This window comes from Bombus terrestris, chromosome 4, assembly GCF_910591885.1.
Source record: "Bombus terrestris chromosome 4, iyBomTerr1.2, whole genome shotgun sequence".
NCBI lineage: Eukaryota > Metazoa > Arthropoda > Insecta > Hymenoptera > Apidae > Bombus > Bombus terrestris.
Window position 1 is genome coordinate 13,677,011 of NC_063272.1, and position 23,912 is coordinate 13,700,922.

The window sequence follows — 23,912 nt, forward strand, 5'->3', positions numbered from 1 at the left end:
AGCACCGTTTATGTACGTTACGTCGATTTCCACGATATAGTGTATCATTAGGTCAAGCGAAATATATAGAAGCAGAACATGATCAAAAGAATTTCAGTTATCGTTTGATAAATATATCCGACGTTTGTTCTGTTTTCCCAAACGAATTAAAATTATTGCGATCTAATCTTATTTCACTTTTGCCACACTGTTGTGCTTTGCTAAATAAGAAGAAGATAACATTATTTAAAAAGCTTGGCAAAAAGTTCAGGCTTATCTGAGTTAATGATAATTGGCCATGTTTGATCGTAAATACAAACTTTCTAATCCATAGAAACGAAATATGTTAATCCATACGTGTCTCTTAATTGTCCAATAATTTTGTCCGGCGATTTCTCGTTTTCCTTTTTATTTCTTTCTTTCTTTTTTTTTTATCGCGCAACCGACTAACCGTTTTTTTCATTCCTTTGGTTACAGACTCATATTCTGTTGATGGATGCATTCCTCCAGAACAACAGGCTGGATCATGTCTCCAGGGTGATGGCCTCGCATCCTTCGTACTTGGAACATTTCCTACGTACTCAACATTTCATTTTAAGGGGTGACGGACCGCTTCCTTACGACTACAGGCATCTCATCGCCATTATGGTAAGTGCACTACTGGTTTTTCTCTTTATCTAATTCATCGTAATGGCGGCAACTTTTTTCCACGCGGCGATAACACGCCATCTGGCGAACGCAGTGCGGGCGGAAGACGGGAAAATTCTTTTCACGAACGCTAGATTTTTATTTCGTTTGCTCGTAAAATCGAGAGAACGTCGACTGCTTGGAGGAGCAAGAATGGCCGCGATGCTTATTAACATAAAGACGTCGCCTTGGGAGGTGACATTAACGGTGCAATTATACGCAGCGGGGAAGTGTTTTGAACGCTGAAAGACCGTTCAAACGGATTACGTAAAATTGGCCAGAAGGAGCTCGTTATTGTATACACGAACGGCAATATTAACGGGGTCAACGTTGAGAAGATCAGTTTCCAATGTTGAATTTTAATCAGACACTAGAGAAACGCATGATATAATAGTTTACGTTGTGAAATCAGGTCTATAGCCTCGTTACGAAGTACCTGAGTTCACGATAAGATTTTTTTAGAAATATGCTGGGATATGCTCCGTGGTCCATAAATTTCAACCGCTGTAGGGCCGAATTTGTTGACGAAAGTTTGAGAAAAATATTTTTTTTCATTCCTCGGACTTATCGTATATTTATTTCATCCTGTTATTCTGCTCGTTTATTTTTCACGTTCGTATCTCACCAGGGATTCTCTTTTACTTGAATGGATAAAGGAAAGTCGTTTAAGATGAAATAAGATGAGGAGGTTAAATATTTCTTAGAGCGAACAGTTACTGCGTGCGTATAATTATTAGCGTTAATCAGTTGTTAAAGAATGCTCTTTCATCCTATTATTATCGATTACGATAGTCGCGTGAAGAAATTTAAATACATTGTCAGTTAGATCAACAGAGGCGCGTTTGTTCACGTGTTGGCGATTATTTTTGCGCGTTATTTTTATGCGCGACAAACAAAGCCGGTAATATGATTGTCGTGGAACGGGTCGGCGCCGCGACGCTGCCTTCTCTTCAAGCGTCACCGTGTGCCCGTTTTCCGAGCTATTCCACGGTCGTCCCTCGCCCAACGGGTCGTGCTTTGGGCCAAAGATTATCAAGAAACCGAGCAAGTGCAACGGGTTTCGTAACGTTATGTATTCTTCGCCGCTCGAACTAGTCGTAATTACGTTACTTACGTTCCGTAATTATATTTCTTAATTTTTCTTTCAACGAAGAATAACATTGCACGTTAATCCTTGTACGGAGCAGTCTGTCATTTTCAACTCGTTCTACGTTTATTACGTTCTAAGGTATACTACCTAAATCGTTGTTATTCGATCGTGTTATTCGAACTGTAAAGAATTGTACTCCTTGAGAGAATGTTAGTATCATATCTGGTGCTCGTCGTTCGTCGCTATAGAATTAAACAATCGATTCACGAAACGACAGTTGTTCATTCACTGATTCAGCAACAGCCTAATTGTCACTTACGATCGTAGCTACGTTTTCCGATAGCTCTACAACTTATTACCTTCTTTGAAGCTTAAGAAACGATATCTTTTAGTAGGAAAAGTTGTAAATTCCGCGCGGAATACAGTTAGAAGTTCTTTTTGTCACTTACCCCGTTTATCATCTCAACTTTCCAATTCCTAATCTAACTCGTAGATGGTCGCAGCTTGCTCGTTTCGTGACATGCGATCCAATCTGTCTGAGCGGTTGAATGTCACAGCATACGTGATAACGCGATAACTAGCGGCTCGCAACATGCCAGTACGTAGTCGTAGACGAAATATCGTTTCTTTAAACTTTAAACGATCAACCGAAAACGCTTTATCGCGCGATAAAACGTCGACGTTCCTTGACACGGGCTGAAGGGAGGCAGAGATTCTTGAAAGTAGCAGGGTAAGAGGGGAGTAGCGATTGTAGTCGCTACACAGAGCAGAACGATAAAACGATAAGATATCTGAAAAACAGCTTTTCTACCGGTAAACATTCTATCACGTGACGCTCTCGCGCCGAGATTCGCGTAATTCGCGCAATTTGGCAGCGTTCAAGGTCGTTTGAAGAACCATCCAGAACTTTGGGATTATCCGGAGGGATGTTTTGCGACATAAAGTATTTTTGTTCGATCGGATTATTTCGAAATAGAAGTAAAAAAAAAAGAAAACAAATACGTACGCACATGCGTATAACAGAGATTGTAAATTTTATAGAAATTTGTCAGGGAATAATTTATGGAGGGACGTATAATCAAAATATGCTGCATGTTCGTCGGTATATAAACCAAGTTTTAGAGAGAACAATGCCATACGAAGGAAAATAAACGGATATCTCGCCTGCCTGACTCTGTATCAATTTTTAACGAGGATACACGTGGCTGGTATCGTCGTCTTCTGTTACACTGGAATTCGAAATTATCTCGCGCATTTCGTCGACTTTATCATCCGTCCCCGAGATTGTTGTACCATTTCTGTACAAAATTTATCATTCGAGAGCTAAAAGAAAAAAGCTCTTCGAAACATTTCGTAAAAGCTTTGCTTATAAAAACAGTAAAAAGAAAAAAAAAAACATTTGTAACTTCGTAGAAAGCAGAAAGCATCGGGTTTCATTTCCTTAACAGCGTCCCGCTGCCATAAAATGAATTCAGGGAAAATTGCTTTTTCACTTCTCACTTCAACTCGTTCTCTTTGATTGTCTCGTTCGATGGACAATGTTTTCCCAAGGTCTGCAGGGGGTCGACGCGCAAAATTTCACAGTCATCATGGTGTTTGCAGACTTCTCTTATCGCTTATCGTTGCTCTTGAATCGATCGATCCGCGGCCCCGCATGGTAAACACGTGTTTTGTTTACGCGCTTCATCATCCTGCTTCCTCTACCCCTTTCCTCGACGTTCGTCCACCTACCTATTCTTCTTTGTCGACGTCTCCGCGTTCCCGATACTCGTTCTACGACCGGTCATTTGAATTTCTGATGTAATTCCAGCGCGATCAAAACAAACCAATAAGAAGACCCCGATTGTGTCGCGTTCCCTCGAAGTCGCCTCCTCCCTTTTCGCTATAATGTTTCTCATCAATAGTACGAGAAGCGAGGTCACCATGGCGATTAAATTATTGCAAAGATTGCCTCATCTATTTCTACGGCTTGTTCGAATCGAGCGGTTATTTTTCGAACTTTCGATATTAAATTTACAGATAAAAAATGTTATTTATATACTGAGATGCGCGGGAAGATGGAGATCTTCTCCTAATAAATAAAGTATCACGCAACGTGTGTTAAAGAATGTCAAGGTGGTAAACGCAATTATTATTTTTAAACGTATCGAATCTACGTTGAATTCATTATGTTAAAATGGTGACGAAGTTGGCGATGAACAGTCACTCGAGGGTTGAACATTCTTTCTTCCTTCGTTCATTGTGGCCTTATGTTTTATATCGTGTCAAAGAACGTTCCAGGGAACGCAATGTATACGATGGACGTGCTCTTGCTCAATTTCGCGCCTCGATACGCCGCGTCGTCGGCAATTTGTCTCTTCTCCAGCATCCCTCGACGATATTTTTTTCGTTGATCCCTTTACCTTCTTTCTCCACGCCCGAGGACTTCTTTTTTTAGGGATTTCTTTGGAACTTGGTCGCCTCACGCGGATGAAACTTCTATTCTATGGTCCCTCGTAGACTTCCTTTCAGTTCTAAAAAAAGAAAAAAAATAGAAAGTCTTCTCTTTGGAGAATGCTTAATTTTATTCGAAAAACAAAATTTAAAAATCACAGCTGGTTGCTGTTGGAACGATGTTATTCTGAAATTAATTATTTTTGATAGGATGGCAAATAAAATTGTTGGTTTCCTTTCCATTTCTAGGCTGCTGGAAGGCATCAGTGCAGCTATCTCATAAATCTGCAGAAAGGAGAATTCATCCTTCAAGGCGGTGACCCATCGTGGCTCCGAGGTCTGAAGTCAATCCCAGGAAAATTACAAGATCTCTATGAGATTAACAAGATTTTAGCTCATAGGCCGTGGTTGTTGAACAAAACGCACATAGAGGTTGGTTCGAACAAGATTAGTCTTAACGTTAGAACTACTAAATATATATTTGCTTTTACAATCGCGTTCAAATACTCAAACGTTTTTACATAATTAATCCTCGCCATCGTTCAAATTGAAATATCATTTTATATTTTCTGCTTAATTGTAATCATTCATGTACGACGTAATTCACTGTTCTGATGTTAAATACAGTCGTTGGTAAAATTGCATAAAATAAAAAAAAAAAAAAGAAAAAAGTTGAAAATAATTGGTGGTCTTTTATTTATTTACAGAAACTGACCAAAGGTGCGGACAGTTGGTCCCTGGCCGAGGTGGTTCACGCGATAGTTCTTCTGGCCCACTTTCACTCCCTTTCGTCTTTCGTATTTTCCTGCGGGATTAACGAAGAGCTGGACAACGTAGCCGGTCACCATTACAAAGAGAATGTCCAGGATAATAGCAATAATGTACCAACTGCCAAAGATAAGCTTTCCAGTAGTCCGAAGAAGATTCCGAATGGCGATGGCAAGACTGGTAAGTCGGTCACCGATCCAGGTTTAAAATCCTGTTCCTAATCCCGTAAAACCCAAACAACATATAATTCATTCTCTCACGAACGCTGAATATCATTAACTACATTCTACCGCATACCATTATCGTTTCATTATAGATATGAATTGCTAAAGTAGTATTTATAATATCAACTTATGCTATAAATCACAGATTTTTATTTTATTTTTTGTTTTCTCTTTGTGCTTATAAAAACACGCAGTTCCGTTCTCCAAGTTCAACGACATTTAACGGTCTTTCAACCGCGCCCTTCAACCGCTAGATCGCGCAAGATTATCATTGCTAATGACCAACAAGTGTTTGTGATAACAAGATATCGTTCGAATCTGCACAGAGAACATGCCGTCGCCGCCATCCTCGCCGAGCATAGTGGGTGAACAGGAAGTCGGCGTCGAAGCACTGATGGAACGTATGAAACGTCTTTCTGAGAAATCCAAATCCTACCAGATCACGCAAGAGGAGCTGTCCAAAAGATTCGAGACTGTAGAAACGCAGTCTGCCGAATTGGCTGCAGCGCCTCAGAGGAGTAGTTCGGTTCTCGACTCTGACATCGGTCATTTCATCGAAGATCCTACGTTCATTTATCAAGACTTCGCCAAGGTAGATTTTAATTCATTCACCCGTTAGAAATTTATCAATGTGCAGACTCGGTTGGAATAACGTGGTCCTTTAGATCGGGCGATAACGAATAACTATATAAATACGGGACATGGTTGAAGTCTAGACTAAAATCAGTCTCGTATATAACTTCCATAAAGTGTCGGAATTAACATCGTGGTCAAAATATCGTTATATATGTCGTCGTAGTGGATATGAATTTGCCGGACCAATTCGAAAGTACGTTTCAAGGCGACACGACGCCCGCCGATGAATATTTAAGTTCCGCCGATTCAATCACCGTTTCCACTGTTTTATCATGAATATTTACGACACGTGTGCTTTGTCGAAATCGAGTAGTTTAACTTCAACGATGATGCGATCGAATTCACCAACAAAGGAAAGACAAACGTTATTCCTTGCCGCTATCTAATCACATTGTAATTATGTAAACTGCTATACTAAATTATAGCGTAACTTATCGTTTATATGTAATATGCATATGTGCATAATATGTATTTATGTACGTATGTATATATATATTAAAGATACATGTAATCTATAATCAAACGATTTTTCGTTTCAGCGTGGTCAACTGAACGATAGACCAACGTTTCGCGTGCAAGACTACTCCTGGGACGATCACGGTTACTCGCTGGTGAACCGTCTATACAATGACGTCGGTAATCTGCTGGACGAAAAGTTCAAGACAACTTATAATCTCACTTACTTTACCATGGGCACGCACAGCAGTGTGGACACGTCCCGTTTCCGACGAGCGATCTGGAATTATATTCAATGTATGTTTGGCATCAGGCATGACGATTACGATTACAACGAAGTAAACCAGCTGCTCGAGCGTAGTCTGAAGACGTTTATCAAGAACGCCGTTTGTTACCCGGAACTCGTGACGAAAAGGGACTACGATCGCGTGATGAGGGAGTTCAAGCACAGCGAGAAGGTTGGTTGCCTGTTTACCTCGAACCTGTTTATCGTTTTGCTCGTGTTTGTTTGTAGATTTTGAGCTGGCACGAGTTTACGTAAGAAGATATGTGCATAATTTTATTTACATATGATTTCCGTGACATACGCACGCATTTCGACTTCACGTGCCACCATAATGACTTAGGGATAGTCGATTTATTTGTTCGGATTTAACAGTGCTTGTGCTTTATTAATGTCTCATGTTCTGTTACGTTTTATTAAAAATGTATTTTTCGTTTTTTTCAGGTTCACGTAAACCTGATGATTCTGGAGGCACGAATGCAAGCGGAGCTGTTGTACGCACTCCGCGCGGTGATGCAATATATGACCTAAGCGAGGCATCGTCGCTGCTCCTTCGTCTACTTGCTGTCTGTCAGTTTGTCGTCGGTTTATTTTATCGTCTTTGCGAGGCGTCTTTGCGGACTCTGCACACGGCACAGTAAGGAACGAGCAAACGCGACACTGTTTCTCACGCAGTATATAACAATGTACCTTCACACAGTGACAAAACACATTCATTTACACACAGCTATATTATTCATCCATACGTACACATAGCAGAGAACAGAGAGGAGTTCACGTTATAATAAACTCACCGTACACACGCAGACGTACAGAATTGAAAACAGAAACATAATGAAACACGCGTGTGAGCAAAGAAGAAAAAGCGGAACCCCGAAATTCGAGTGTCCATTGTGAGACGGCGTTGCCAGGGTGTCCGTCGTTTGCTCGTCGCTCGTAACCTTAAACGACAAAGATTTCTTCGATGAGTCAATGCTGAACCGAAGGAGAGAATCGACCTGAAAGAAAAGCTCCGCGAAGCGCATGGAAGAAGAAATGAAAATTTCGATGTAGTTGCGTCGATATCGATGCTGACAAACGTTGATCGGTCACGGCGATAGAAGATAGCCGAGTCGGCAAGTTAGAAGATATCGATGGTTTCGTCTCTGAATCGGAGGCGTATCATCCAAAGCGATCGTTCTGTGTTTGACGCGCTACCGTTTCCGCTCTGTAAACCGGAAACGCTGGTGCGTTCTTATTTTCTGCTCGGTTTAGTTTTTGGATTTTAGATACCCCGATGGGGGTTCAGGAGAAGAGGATACACGCGAGAGAGAAAGAGAGATTTTATGATTCGTTTTGTAAATAGACACTCGTATTTTTCTATGTTTGCCAAGATATCGTGTAGTAGACTGTTATTTGCGCGTTTCGTTATAAGCATTTCAGATCTGTTGAAGCTTTTGCCCCTTCCCCGATCGCCGCGTTTATCCTTTCGGTAAAATTTCCGTACACATTTTTAAATTGTACTCTTTCCCGCTTTTAGTTTTATACAATACCCAGCTGTAGGTACGACAGATTATTATAGCGATTATTGTAGTACGCTCGCGGTTCTTTCTTTCTTTATCCGCCTTTCCGTTTTCTTTTTTGCATGTTTTATTACTAACGATAGCGTTTAGGAAACGAAACAAAAAGAAGTTTGAAAAGAGGGGAAGGAGAGGAGCATCGCGCGTCCGTTTTTTCCAAATTAATCAACTAATCGCGGCTCTTTATATATATATATATATCGAGAAGATTTGCTAATACGGCACTGCAGTTAATTGTAAGAATAAATTAAGAAGTCTATTAGAACACACTGTTTCCAATTCGAATTGACCAATTTGAGATGGTCCCGTTTTTGCGTCTCCACGTCGAGACACTCGCCCCTCCGTCGCCTTTGTATCGATTCGTCAATTCGATGATCGAATAGACGAACAAAGACGACGATGGAACGCGACGAACAGGAGAAACAAGTGAAATAGACATGGAAAGAAATGAAACAATTTGTCTTTCGCGCTATGACCGCGATTCGCGTTGTACATATTATATACGTTTTAACCTCGTTTATTTCACTGACTATCGTATAACGAGAAAGCTATTAATATAAAAATGACAAAAAAGTGTACCTTCGTTTTCGTCGTATCCGTGTGTGTCGAGAACACAGGTGATAAATGAAGTCTTTAGATCGTAGGACGATCTGCGCGTAGGCACATGCGCGGCTTCGACGCGCGGTCTTTTTCAAAATCGTCGCTCGGGTAGCCATGAGCGCGCGCGCAGAGACAAGCAATGCCTATCGGCTGTGTTTATTTACGATGGTTTATGGCGCTACTGTCACCAACCAGAAATATACGGCAATGTATTACTATCTCGAGCAAAAATCGAACGAAGAAGAAGGAGAAAAGGAGCGAAGAAAATCGGGGGCAAAGAGCCGTGCGCGCCGCACCAAATATTCGATAAATTTTTCGTCCTTGTTGTTCGAAGACCAGGCGTCTTCGAACAAACTTAAAACGGCTATTGTATTGGAAGCTGTGCGAAACTTTTTGGCATTAATGCGGTGCAGCGTACGCGAACCGCTCCGATTTTTTTCATGGCGAAAGTGAAAGAGAAAATCGGCAAGGACCAAGCGAAGGGGCGAACGATCGCGAGACAAAAAGAGAGAACGAAGACTCGAAACGGTTGACCGCATATGCGCGTGCGTTTTATCAACGAATTTTCATGCCTTTCGCGTAACGTCGTTTTACTATATCGACGTAGGAAACAAAGAGAAGACGAGAAATAATTTAAAAGGAACGTGCGAATAATAAGTTCGCCCCTTCTGACCATCGAACGGTTGGCAACAGTAGAACGCACGCGCGGCGTTAGTGTGCGAGCAGGACAGAGAGAGGCTGTTTAAACAAATCAAATCCAATATTAAGTCGTTAAGGTACACGGGAGAGAGAAAGTGCGGCACAAAAAGAAAAGGAGATAAAAAGAAAAAAATAAGCAAACTCTATACACGCGAATTACACGTGTCTGTGATCGCATATTATATATATATATATATATATATATATATATATATATATATATATATATATATATAATAGATATATAACACATATACGCATTATCGAGATGAAAAACAAACAAAAAAAGGACCGATATATTATATATATATATATATGAATATTATATATATTATATATTTGTATGTACGCATACGGGTACATACGAAAAGCGTCTATACGTTTTACGACAAAGAGGAAAGAGGAGCGCGGGCGGGCGGGCGGTGTATTATCGATATTGCACGAGAGTCGAGAGAAAGCAAAACGACTAAAAGATAAGAAAAATCCATCGGAGATGTAAGTGTAGCGTTTGTAATTAACGGTGTCTCTTTATTATGTAATTGTGTATATGCGCGCTCTGGAATTATCGTATATTCGTGTATATGATTCCGAGTAATTGCGTTTTCATGGAGAGCGCCGTCTGTTCTCACGATCGTGAATCGAGTTCGGGGGGTAACGCGAAACTGATTCGACGTATCTGTCCAATCGTAGATTTACTCTCCTATGACCTTTCCCTGTTTTTTCTTTCTTTTTTTTTTTTTTTTTTTAACCTTGTAGACTCTTTCCCTGGATCGATTCACGAGCGAGAGAGATAGAGGAGCAGAGGATAAGCGAATATACGGCGCATGACCCGGCGAATTAAGAAATTAATTATTACGATTGAAGCAGCGAACAAACACACACATCTTAGAATTTTCGACCAACAGCGACGCGTTCACATGGGGTGGACGACGTCCTCACATATCACATGAAGAGTTTATTCAGGACGAGTCTCGTGAGCGTCGATCGCTCTCGCGCGATCTTAGCCGTAGACAGGATTTAGAGCGGCGCCGTCGAGCGTTTCCTTCGTTCGTCTTTCGCTTTACACGTTCTCCAGAGTTTTCTGAAAATTTCTGATCAAAATTCTCATCCTCCGAAGGAGAATCTTAACGTTCCACCGACACGCACTATCGAGCCAAGCATCGATATCGGGCATCCTGATGCATCGGAAGACTAGAATTTTCACCAGAAATTTTCAAATAATTAATTATTCAGGTCCCAAGAGTAAAAGAAAAAACAAGATCCTTCGATCAGCCATGTCGTAACAGCTGAGCAACCGAAAACACGAGGGAAGTGACGAGTTACTCGATCACAGTATTCCGTAGTTTTTTTTTAACGATTTATTTTTCTCAATAACTCTCTTTCTTCTTTTCCATCTTCTTCTTTGTCTTCGCGCGTCTCGATTTTTTCGTATTTCTCTTCTCCATTCGTATGATTCTCCTCTTCTTGCACCTGATGACGGAACACGCGCATACACAAACACACACCCATCCACACCCACACACATACACACACGCGCTGGCGCGCGCGAAATACAGTCGTTTACCTGTGCACGATCAGAGAACGCAGAAGAAAGTTAACCGTTTACAGGGCCACCATTTTTGACGCGATCGTTCTCGACGTTTTTCTCTTGTTCTCGGTTCCGCGCGTTCCAGGAACGGGAAACCTTTGATGTATTTTTTCGTAAACCGGTTCGAAGATCGCGTTTGTATTTAAGGACGTCCGTTTGTCAGTCCTAAACGATATTTAATAACGTAGATTGTATAAAAGGAATTATTTAACGCGTATATTATATGTATATGTATTTAATGTTTTCGATACGGCGCGTCGGCACACGGCGTGTAAACGGTTAAAAAGGAAAAAAACAAGGAATGAAATAAATGAAAAAGGAGCAGATCTCTCCGACCAAAGAAAACTTTTAATATCGAGGCTTTTCGAGGCAACTTTAAAACCGTCATTCGATCATCAACCATTTTTATACGCCAGTTCTCATCGTTACACGAAATCGTTCCTGATCGAGATCGATCGCGAAAGGGTACTTTATTCTCCATCGTTCGAACAGAGTGATCGATAGCTAATGAAAAAAGTAAAGAAAGAAGTTCGTCTTCGAGCTACACACTCACTATCTCTTCCATCTGTCTCTTGCTTTCTTCTTCCGTTTCCACTTTTCTTCCTCTACCTTTCTCTTTTTCTGTTTCTTTGTGTCGTCCAATGACTAGTTCGTACGAACAACATCCGTAAATTAGAAGAAATTCGTGGATCGCGAACGAGCGAGAGAACTCGACAGAAATCGCCTCGAGGATGGGAAAAGAACGGATGAAGTTGCGGTGTTCGCGGCGCGATTTAACGCCCGGACTGATCTCATAAAATAAATAAGCATTCTAATAGTTGGGTGAGAGAAAAAGTGTAAGGAAGAATGAGCTTCGTAATTGCTAGATTTAGAGAAAAAGAGGAAACGATCGTTTATTAACGGAAATAGAAGGGGAAGAAGGTTGAGCGAGGAGACAACGATCTTCATTGATAATTTTCTTTCCTCTCCGCCTAGATTTCCTGACGTGATCGAGTTTTGCGAAACAGCCAACGCGTGTTTTTACCTTTTTGTCTTCACTTTTCCTTTCTGTATCGGTGGAAGAGCCGCGTTTGCCATACAAATCGTAAAACACAGTTTCAGCTTTTCCGTTTTATGTGTTTATTTTAAAATAAACGATGGATATCATCCCGTCAGGATATCGGGTGAAGTTGGACCCCCAAGATAAAAATTGCGTAAGCCAGAGAAAAAATATATAAGAGCATGTGGAGGTGGACGAGAGAAAAAAAGACCCAGAGAGTAGTCGATCGAAAGAAAGAACGAGGCATTTGTTCTACATGCATAGACACACCACACATGCATCATACATAACACGCGTACGTGTATCGTTTCTTTGCTTTCTTCTTCGTGCTATTATTATTATTATTATTATTATTATTATTATTATTATTATTATTATTATTTTTATTATTATTATTAATACTACTACTACTACTACTACTACTACCACTACTACTACTACTACTACTATTACTATTACTACTATTACTACTACTACTACCACTACTACTACTACTACTACTACTACTCCTACTACTACTACTACTATTACTACTACTACTACTACTACTACTACTACTATTATTCTACTTCGTTTCATTGTTTTTTTCTTTCTCTTTTTTCAATTTCGACGATAGATCGACACACAGCTATAAAGCATTACACAAACACGATACCCCATACATTCACATAGAGACAGACAACACATTCTTATATAAAGTATGAACGCGTATTATCAAGAAGAAATATTGTTTATCGATCGCGAATGAACGTACATGTTCGCATCGCGAACTCGAGCCACCTCCGAAAGTCACAAAAACATATATAAAAATAAAAAAAAGAAAAAAAAAACAAGCATATTACAATAGAAAAAAGGTGAAAACCGCAAAAAAAATATTACGAAAAAAAAAGGAAGAATAACGGAGAAACAAAACATTTACATGCCACCGTGTCGAGTATGATCGTGTGATAATTACAAGTGATTTGACTAGGCCCTTCCAAAATGGATTCAGTCGGTTATATTATTATTATTGTATCGTATCAGAAGAAGTCGTAGGGCACGCTGGTGTCTGCTCGAATCCGCTCGATCTGCCGCGATCGTAAATTCCCTCGGGTTTTATACGTTTATACATTTTTTCTCGCGTTTTCCTTTTTTTCCTTTTTTTTTTCTTCTTCCTTATTTAAGCAGAGATGATTTCTCATCCCCGAAAACTCGGAGAATTCCATTCATGCGACTCCGCCTGTAACATCACGGTTACGTTGATTCGATTAAGCGACGCGGTCGAAGCCTAATCTTATCATGAGCCGTAGCGTGAGACGCTGTAATTGCAGTACTTTATGGAATTATTCCGGGGACAAAGCATGTTGTGATTGTTTCGCGAGATCTATTCTTCGTTGTCCATTTCGTCCGTCGATCGATTCGATGTTGATCGTGTATTTTATATTGTTCGCGGTAAAAAGATTTCCAAGTTTCGAACGATAGGGAAAGAGAGAGAGAGAAAGAGAGAGAGAGAGAGAGAGAGAGAGAGAATGAGAGAGAGTGAGAGAGGGGAGGAAATCGCGCGCGATAAAATAGCGCGTGAATCGAGCCGACACGAGCGTGTAAGCGTTACGTGGAGGGTCGTATGTGATGTGATTTCTTTTATATCATAACGAATGATGAACACTAAGAAATGTTATAGTTTCATATAAGTGATATGTTATTTGTCATTTATTTTATCCCTTAATAAATGATGTTATATAAAAAAAAAGATATACCATCGATCTTAACTTTGTACCTTTTCTTATCTTCCTTTAATCCTGCGATATTTTTTAAATTATTTGTTAAGAGATAATAATTGTTAAGAGATAACTCTTTGTTACTTGTGTTGGTTGATAAGTTTCATTCCCATCTCCATTTCATTTCGTACCAGTTCTATTTCAACTTTCGTGTCTTATATGTTATATCACGTATCCCATAACAAACTCTTCATTCTCTGCACTTAAACCTCAAATGTTGCATATCAGAACCCACGCATCACACCGTCACACGTTACACCTGTTCACACACGCATACAATTCTATTTCCTATATTCGACATATAATACTCACTATCCCACGTTCATTACCTGAAGACCATCTTACAGTTTCGATACAACATTTCACTTCATATATTTTATCCTATATTCCATAGCAAGTAGTACCAATCCATATCTTTTATTTTGTGGGCCACTATTTTCCACATTTCGCGTCTCCATTCTATATCTCGTATTAAGCATTCTGTTTCTCGTGTTCTGTATATCACATACTATATTTCCAGGGAATATCTTTTGTCCTTACTCTCGCAGCACACGTATATTCATCCAGCATCTAACTTTCTATATTCCCTGTCTCCTCTCTTATATCTCATACCCGGTATATCGTATCCATAGCCCATATCTTCCAGCCTAATTTCTGCAGCGCCTACATACCATCATACCACATCTCATATTTCTTATTTACATATTTTTCATTTTCTGGCACATTTTTTACATGTTCTTTCCCACATCCCACGTCCAATATTTTGGTCCAACCATATTTCACACTCTCTGTATACGCCTCTATATGCCACATCCTACGCTGTATTTTCTCTTTCCTATATCAACGATCAAATTACCAATTTTTTCAAATCCATGTCCAATGTTCTATATTCTAAGACACCTAAGATTTAAACGCACTGAAAAGTACAGTCAACAAAAGTAAATAAATAAATATATTTTCCAACACACGAAAACGAGTTTCATTTTGTAGGATAAGAAATTTCGTTTGTAGGAGGAAGTGAAGATTTACAGTACCGAACCGACATGCCCGAGTGAAGTTTGACCACGGGACTGACATGACTGGGGAAAACAAATGTAATTTTATGAGACAGCGAGCTTCGTTTGTGGAACGTGACGATTCCTCTTGAGCAATTCGTGAGCTGTATTTTACATCTTATTGGCATTTTCTGTGTCGTTTCTAGCGCCTAATTTCAAAGGACCAAATTGTTCAATTAGGATGTGGAGAACGGCCTGTGAGATTTAGGATAGAGAATGTTGAATATAAGAAGATGGTAATGGATAGGGAATATTGGATGTCAATATTGATGTTAATATCGGTTTGTCTACATTAGATATAGAGTAATAATCGAGAAATGAAATAAAGGATATGAAATGCGATATATGCGGGAAATACTTACTTTTAATAATAATAATCACCTTTTACCTCAAATGGAAAATTATCTGCTTTCCGGTTCTACTAAGATTTCAGGAATACCCTGTATAGTTCTGTACAACGTAGTGTTTACGTAGATGTAATATATCAGGGCCAATACTAACCATACAACCATCGATGCTTTGTAACCATAACGCCAATCAACTTCAATATTACATTTTATTATTTTTATCGATTTCAAAACGAAATCAACAACTGTTCAACTCCACGTATTAAAAAGAAGAAAAAAGCGAGGACGTTACAAACACCGTTCTCGAAATTTGTTTTCAAAATTGTCGTTATTTTCCAATGATAAATGAACATGCAGAAATGAGTCCTTTACTTATTGAGAATTGAATATTATTTCCAAAATTGTAACATTCAGAATTATCTGCTTATGTAATGAAATTAAGAAGTTAATAGAAAGTGGAGTTGGACCAGGATCGTCAATCTCAAAACGAATCTGAGGAAAATCAGGGGAAGGTAAACGAGAAAACGATCCATCCTGTCCATCATCATGTCTTACGTTTATTCGCCGTCTGCATATACACACGTGAAATGACATCAAACGTCTACTTGGTTGTACTCATTTTTTTTTTCTTTAACTCTAGACAGTTAATCGCTTGCCTTCTGTGTTTTACTTTAAAATACTTGCAAATTGTATCGTCTACATTCGCGCGCGCCGCCGCGGTAGTTACACGAATCTGTATCTGCGTGAGTGTGTTATGTGAGTTAATGTGCCTCCGGTGGTCGTTTACGTATGCAAGAATCGTTTACGGTGCAGTTCGTTTACGTGGACGCAAAAGGGTAAAAAAGGAACGGTCTGATCGACAGATGATAGTTTCACCGCCTTACTCGGCCGTTCCGATTTCTACGATCGATCGCGTGTTGTATTCTCGCGTGAAAATATACAGGAAGAGCCGAATCGAGCCTGGCGTCAGTCGCAACGACATCTCGTCTTGCCGAAAACGGAAGAAAAATCGCGTGGTAAGTGTCGTTCCTGTTTAATCTCGGGCTCGATCGTTCTTCGAACACGAATGTTCTCCCGACAGACGTGGAATGTACAGGGAATGTTCCGAGACTGAAATCGGTTGTTCGATTCTTTTCGTTAGCGCAAAGTAAAAAGAAAATTCGACATTCTTCTTTGTACTTCGGCTCGACGATTCCTCCAAATGGATCAAAATCTAGTCGTGCTAAATAATACTCGAGGATCGTATTTCGAGATACACAGCTCTTGTCGATGTATCCTGTGATTAATTTCAATAATATCAAATAATTGTTCGACTTATTAGATCGCCACGATTTCTTTTCGTCGAGAGAAATCGCTGCGAGATTTGAAATATCCTTCTCTATTCGATTAATCGAGGGAAATGTTGCGTGTGGGTCATCGAAACGCAAGTTCCTCGAGTTTTTGGTTGATCGTATGACAAATACCATGATATTTCTACGCGATGCAAGTAAGAAATAGCGAGAGGATGAAATAGTGGCGGGACGAGAATTGAGAAATGGCAGGTCTTGTTGGATTTTCGCCACGGGTTATGCGAGTCCTCCACGATCGATCCCTCCGCTCCGCGTTAGCCAACGTACGCGAACAATCGTCTCTTGGTGCAGATTCTACGGTAGAAAGTGAAACGAGCCCGTGTTCTTGGTGAAAAAAGGAAGGGGAGATTCGCGGGAACACAAGAGCCTTTTCTTTCTCCTCTCTCGTTCGTGTTCGACGACGAACACACGCTCTTCATAGAAATTGTGCAACGTTGGTTCTCGGTGATTCTCGACGTATGTGATACTCGCGGCGGTATTCTACTTCGTTCTCTAGGAAAAAAGGAAAAGAACGAACTGGTCGATCTGTCCGTTCGGCGCTACTTGATGCGTTTTTGTACTTTCTTCTCGGTCTTTTCCATCTTGTCCCCTCTCTTTTCTTTTCGAAGCTTCCTCGCCCGTAGTCGTACCACTTCTTCTTCCTGTTGGTACGTTCTTCCCATTCGTTAGGCCGCAAGAAGTGACCGCAAAAGGTGTAAAAAGATTCGTGAGTTTAAGTTCCGTCATAGTCGTGTGGCGGTGGTGCGTGATGATGCAGGTGGACATGTGGCGGCAGTTCCACTGTGGGAACACCCAGGCTGCTTCTCTGTAACAGCAAAATCGTGTTCGATATAGTATCGTGTCTTTTGCTTTATCTCCTTATCTAGTTGGAAAAGATCGTGATGCGGATTTAAGATCGAGATCATGCAAGATAGTTGGAAGAATAATTAGCGTATGAATCGGCGTTTGAAAAAGAGAAAAAGACTTGTCGACTTTGTAAAAGCAACGAACCTGCGATCTCATCCCATTCAAGGGGGTGGCAGTGGGGTTGTCCGGTGTATAGCCGAGCACGTGCGTTGAGCATTTCTCGCAGGCGCGACGCCGCCGCGAGGACGCGTGGCAGCGCAACGCGCGACACAGTTCCCGCGCCATTTCCGAGCACAGGGATTCCTGGTGCTGATTCGGTTGCTGTTGCGGCTGCTGTTGTTGCTGCTGTTGCGTCTGCTGTTGTTGCTGTTGCTGCACGGATTGCGAGATCCCTTGCAAAGAATCCGTGCAGATCGGCGTCGATACCGCAGCTCTCTGCGTTTCGAATTTAACAAATCAGAGAAGAAAACGATATAGTCAATGTGATTTTGAGGGAACACCTCGTGAAATCGATCAACGATCGATTCAGATAGCTCTGCTCGTTGATACGCGACACGGCTAACAGAAGCGGAAATGAAAAAACACGACGAACGTACGTAATCAAAGCGAATCGGTAATTTAAGCGAACGAGCAGGTTCGTTCCTCGATACTGCGCTGGCTATCGAACGGAAGGCGAGCAAAAAATGTTGCCAACAGCGCGCGCAATTACGAGCAGACGTTGAAAAAGAGAACGGACAAAAGGGGAATCGAATTAAGCGGAGATAACGAAGTTTTCAACTGGAAAAAATGCAAAAATAACGGACCTTGGTCGTGGACTGAGCTTCGTGCGTTTGCAGTCGGCCGGCATGCTTCAATGAAGGATGAGTTCATGCTGCTTCGCGGAAAAATCCACGGTGGGCCACACAAAATGGAAAACAAAAGTGACAGAAAATTTCATGCAATCCTAAAGTTCATGCATCGCGCGTGTTCATCGCCTGGAAAAAAGTCTCTGTTTTCTCGCCATCTGTCCACGAATTGTTTCGTTATTAATACAATCCGTGACAGAACGGGGGAAATTGATCCAATTTGTGATCGTAGAACGATATCCCGTGGAATATCAACGTCCACGATATTCTTATTCATTTCCTCTTGTTTCTAATATTCGTAGTGGAAGAGAGATACTTACCCGTTCCGCCGGCATGTTCCTCCTGGTACTGTAGCAGAACTCAAAAATCGCGATCAACACGGCGAACGCCAGGCCGCACAGCAGTACAACGAATACTCCACCTATAAGACAGCACAAGAAGTTCAACTTCCAGCAAATGTAAAAATTCATCGGTCCTGGTCGCGTACAGGACGCTGTTTCTTCGAATTGTTCGCTAACCCAAGAGGTTCGACGAGATTCGACTGAAGGTGGCAACGGTAGCAAGTCGAAACAGAGGAATAACGAGTTAGAAACATTGATATCCGGTGTTGTGGAATATTACTGTTCAAATTCTACCAAAATATATAGGGTGTCTCGGGAGGAAACTGAATAAGTTTACAGATCTGTTTGACAAATTATTCTGAAACAGAACTCATAATGTACAATATGTACATGATATTTTTGAAAACGTATGAATCAGAGCCAAAAATATCATGTATTGGTAGATGTTATAACAATGCCGTGCCAATACTTTTTACAGCCTTAAGAATTTTATTGTAAATATTTATTGTAAATAAAATTCTTTAAAAAAGTACCTATATTATCCACTCCCAAGGAATTCGCTTTGCTCTCCTTGCCCTTCTCGGTCCTCATACAAGTATCACCGGGACTCTTCCACCATTTGTCGTACAGCATTTGGATTTCTCCTTTTTCCTGAAGCTCGAGGATTGCCAGAGATATCTTATCTCGCCATGGTGAGCCTACAAACAATATGAATCGTTACAATCATAGAAAATCTATTATATAAACATGGAAGAAGATAAAATTCACCCATTGGCGTGGCGATGCCGTATCCTTTGCTATCCAGAAGTCCGCCAATTTGGGTGAGATTGCAGTCCCTTTGCACGATGTAATCCAACATGGTCGACTCCATTAAGAAAGCGTAATCGCCTTGAAGAACCCTCTGGATCCCTTCTTCGTAAGTGGGCACGAACACGGATGGTTTCTTGTTCTCCATGAACCGCCACATCTTCTTGTACGTCTCGATCATCGAATCCTTTAGATTGTTCGCATTACTTACGCTTCGTACTATTACAGATAATTATGGGAAATAACTGGAGAGATTGCTGCGATAAGGAGGCGCTCCACTTTCAAGTAATTCGAATAAAGTAACTAAAAATTAATCGAAATTAAATTATTTTGTTCATACGTACTATAAGTACTATAAGTCTACTAATACTCGTAGCAATTAATTTTTCCACATTTGCATATGAAACCTGTATCTTTCTCTCTTTTCCAATAAATATAATTGAAATACCGGAGCTGCCCTCTTATTGCTGCAAAGTATTCAATTAACCCGAACGAGACTGATCTCTAACTAAAAGATTATTTCTAGCAATTGTCATATTCGTTGGCGCATCTCTTCTTTATCTCGAAACCAATAACATTTTTTAATCTCAATTCTCCTTGGGATATTTCTTTTTATGTAATCTCATCTCCTTGACTGCTGTTCCAATATTGGCTGATAGCAATATTAAATTGCTAATATCGACTGTTCCGCTACTTCTAATTAAGGACGAACGATAAAGAAGATTACCCTGAAGAAAGTCATGGTACTTCCGCTATCCAAGGTACCATAAGCGATGTCCGTCTGACCAGCGAGATCCTCCGCATTTTCAATGGGAGTGATCATCCTCTCGACGGTAAGGAACGCCGCCAGGTTGGCAGTATACGACGATATGATGATCAGCGTGAAGAACCACCATATGCCACCCACGATCCGCGTGCTCGTTGCCTGATCAAATTTATCAACTGCAATATCTTCCAGAAGCTATCAGCTAGGTTTTACGCCGGTTTAGTTAAGTTTATACCGTTTCGCGTTGAAAGTAGTAAAAACACGGAATATCGCCAAGTATTCCAGAGCTTTAAGTTTTATGAAAAGGCAAGGTAAAGTCGTGCATAGTGGCGTGATAAAAATTTTACGCCACCGCGCCGCGTGGATATTCGAGCAGAGCAACCTTCATCGATAAACCAGAGTCATCGTGGTTCCACCGCTGAGATTCTATTATCTCTGTGGCGCAATTTCGCTTCTCTAAGTCTCTAAGCGAAGGCTCGAAGCCGGGTTAATTCACTCCGCTTAATGAAACGGACCGATCGCCATCGTTCCACGTCACGGCTAACCGAACAACGCAATGAGACTTCTTCGAGCTTCCTCTCCGGCGGACAGCTCGGAGATCGTTTTAGAATTCCAGATTTTAGATGTATTTTCTCTGTTTGGTCAGCATCGTAGAAGGAAAGACAAATCTCTGCAGAATATTCGCTCGCGATATAAAGTTGACAAAGTGCAATAAGAGGTTTGAATATTTTTCTTACGTGAGTCTGCCACGTTAATCTTTATTTGAAATAAAGTTATATCATTTGAGCGTAATCTTAATTACTCGTAGTACGAATGTCCATGGAAATCTAGGTTTTTAGGATAGTTATAAAAGAAACGAGTTAATTCGCGTAAAAATGTTGCTTTATCGCCTTAAGGTTTAACAAGAATTTTGTAAAACGAAACGCATGGAAATGAAAAGTTTGTAATATCATTTAAAATTCCGTTTTAAACGTTACGACGAAACTATTGAAAATGATACATTTTCTCGTCTATTATTCACTATTCCATATCCACTAGATTAAGAATAGAAAAATTATCGTTAGGATGATAATATTACGACGAAATTCGTATGTTAACAGCGTCATTTTTGAAACGATAATTACGAGGCCTTGGACAAAGTTTTATTTCGTCCGACCATCACGGCCCATCGATCGAAATAGCGCGACAAAGTTAACGGAACGCATCAGATATGTCGCATATTATGTTTTCTGGTCATCGACTCGATATTTACGAGTGGTTTTTTTCGTACGAACAGGTTTCAGTAAAATAACATAAAACAGATCGTCGATTCGATGATATTCTCGTCGATCGATCCGTCCGGTTTCCCCTTGCGGCTATTCGTCAATGTTTTTCCACTCTATTAATATGCATGGGCATTTGAAAGAGCTGGCGCAAATATATAGCCAGAGAAGAGCTTAATAATCTGTTTAATTTAAATTGAGTTATTTGTACTGTAAATTTGGTAATTACGGTTGTCAATACCTTTGAAATAAAATTGTTGAAACTGTCCATGGTAGAATCTCACCCTCCATATACATGTCTACGTGTGTAGGTAAATTTGCGTGTTGTTTTTAAGGAAAGAATATGTCGTATTACGTTTATCGAAATAAATAAATGTATCGTAATGTATTTTTCAAAAGGTTCTGTTGCATCAATCGAATGAATATTATTCGTATGATTGTGTCGTGTGCAACGTTACGTTTTAACAAGCTGTTAATTAATCAAACGACGAATGCATTTATCAGGTCACCACAAAAGTTTCTTTCGTGTTACATGGAAATAATTTTTTCTTTTGTATTTGTTCTATTACTACTTTTGTTCTGTTACTACAAAATGGATCATACATAATTCAATAAAATAATATAACATAAGAAATGTCTATTATTTTTTTTTATAAAACTAAAGAAACTTTTGGGACAACCTAATATTTCCGGTAAAATTGGCCCCAAACAGTCCATTGTCCCTTCCTGACGAAACTCGAAAGAGTTAAAAAACGAAGAAACATAGAGACGCAAGACGTAGATATAAAAATGAAAATAACCCGAAGGACGATCTTCTAAAATCGTATCGAACAGTGTGTTAATTTTGCACGAAAATTACAGTGACATACCTTAGGGTTCAGATCGCTACCCTGCTGCATCAGAGTGCCAATGGTGAACCAAAAACTATTGGCCAACGAGAATTGGTTCTCGACAAGTTCCGACTCTGTATGACAGGGATGAGGGTTGTTCCACTCGTACGGGCTGATCCTGGCAACCACGAACATCATCACTGAGACAAGGACGTACGCAGCCAGCACATACAGCCAGATTTGAATAGCCAGCGGGTTCATAAAGGAGAATAGTCGAGCTGGATGACTGGTCGGTACCTGTAAACGAACTTCATCTATCGTTTCGAATCGGATTATCAATCGAATCGAATCAAAAATCTACTGTACCCTCGAGCACGAATATTTTAAAGAACTAGAACTATCTTTCGATTTATTTCTATTCCTTTTTATTTATTACAAAATTTTGCTACTTCTGAAAAATCTTGAAAGCTCTGTACATGCATCTTGACTTGTTACATATTTCTTTATATATTTTCATTCGTTTTATACTTAGCATAAATATATAAACATCCGCAATTTAGTCATAATATGCTCAGCAGTAACTTATCTTCTCAGATTCAAAGTCCATTACATTATATCATAATCTCTGATTGATAGTATCTCTGGAAGATCTTCGCTAGATGATAACGAAGATATTATGGATTAACCGTACAGATTGCCAAGGAACTATATCACATTGTTATTAAACGTGAAAGTGCATGCATATCGATTTTCATTTCAATTGCTAGCCGGCAGGCCTAGCTCATAACGTCACTGTAAATTCTGCCTAACTGGCGAGTTCATTATCGACCGAATGTGTAAACGTGTACCGTTTGCGAGGTCGAAATTGAAGAGCGCGGTATGTTTGTCGCTTCGCGTTTAATCTCGAGCAGTTTACCGGCTACTATTCTACAAAGAGCGATGAAAAAGTACGGTCAAATGTCACGAAACAGGGTTTTAGCATTCTAGAATTTTATTATGGTTCTTTGAACGTTGAAGTTCAGTGTAAATTTAACAGAAACCATTTTTAATTAAAACCACGTAAAAGTAAGGGAGATTTCAGTTTGATCAAAGTTTCGAATTTAAATTTGCATCAGGAGCAATTTTATAATCATACTTTAAGCATCGAAATCGCAATTTCTATCCGCTTCAAGTATTTCCATCTCGTATCTTGCACGTTCCACCGGTTCTTCTTTCGATTTTCTACGAACTATTGAAGGGGACACTTTGTTCGATCCTTCGACAACTGTTCGATTTTAAATCGGTCAATTCCGCTTACGAAACTGTAAGAGCTGTAACGAGCGTTCCACAGACTGGCTTGTATTCTTTCTTCGATCCAGTAGAATGGCAAAGCAGGCAAGATCGTCGTCTCGGAGAATAATCTACTCTCCTTAGTCTTCGTTCATCTCGTTTGCTTTATGTTTGGTGCTTTCTTTTCATTGATGAATTGTTTCAGTTAACTCGAGTTTCTATTGCTTTCCACATGAACTCTTTCCTTTCCATTCACTTTTTAGACTTCCATTCCTTTCCTTTGACAAGCGATAAAAAAAATTGTCTCTTATTTTACCTAAGGCTTGAACCTTCAAAGTATAGAGAGAAGTTTCAACTTGGACGAAATGCTTAGACGACAATTAACCGAATTCGTATT

At 40.1% G+C, this 23,912-nt stretch overlaps 2 protein-coding genes across 10 annotated transcripts in view; one reads left to right on the forward strand and one right to left on the reverse strand.

Annotated features, from left to right (window-relative positions):
• LOC100646339 (sestrin homolog) overlaps positions 1-12,259 on the forward strand; it is a 146,642-nt gene extending 134,383 nt beyond the window's left edge. For all 3 annotated transcript variants that reach the window (XM_003394907.4, XM_012307931.3, XM_012307932.3), the window contains 6 exons: positions 457-627; positions 4,439-4,621; positions 4,897-5,137; positions 5,508-5,773; positions 6,357-6,731; positions 7,001-12,259. In XM_003394907.4, coding sequence (XP_003394955.1) covers positions 457-627; positions 4,439-4,621; positions 4,897-5,137; positions 5,508-5,773; positions 6,357-6,731; positions 7,001-7,087 — 1,323 coding nt within the window. In that variant the 3' untranslated portion in view covers positions 7,088-12,259. The remainder of the gene's footprint in view (positions 1-456; positions 628-4,438; positions 4,622-4,896; positions 5,138-5,507; positions 5,774-6,356; positions 6,732-7,000) is intronic.
• A 3,478-nt stretch (positions 12,260-15,737) lies between these two features.
• Positions 15,738-23,912, reverse strand: part of LOC100646221 (glutamate receptor ionotropic, kainate 2) — a 113,601-nt gene continuing 105,426 nt past the window's right edge. For 6 of the 7 annotated variants that reach the window (XM_048404807.1, XM_048404805.1, XM_012307929.3 and 3 more), the window contains 7 exons: positions 22,286-22,543; positions 20,116-20,313; positions 19,350-19,575; positions 19,115-19,279; positions 18,561-18,661; positions 17,540-17,830; positions 15,738-17,354 (listed from right to left, as the gene is read on the reverse strand). In XM_048404807.1, the coding sequence (XP_048260764.1) occupies positions 17,262-17,354; positions 17,540-17,830; positions 18,561-18,661; positions 19,115-19,279; positions 19,350-19,575; positions 20,116-20,313; positions 22,286-22,543 (1,332 nt within the window). In that variant the 3' untranslated portion in view covers positions 15,738-17,261. Of the gene's footprint in view, positions 17,355-17,539; positions 17,831-18,198; positions 18,267-18,560; positions 18,662-19,114; positions 19,280-19,349; positions 19,576-20,115; positions 20,314-22,285; positions 22,544-23,912 lie in introns of those variants that run through there. The other variant, XM_048404806.1, reaches the window with a different exon arrangement.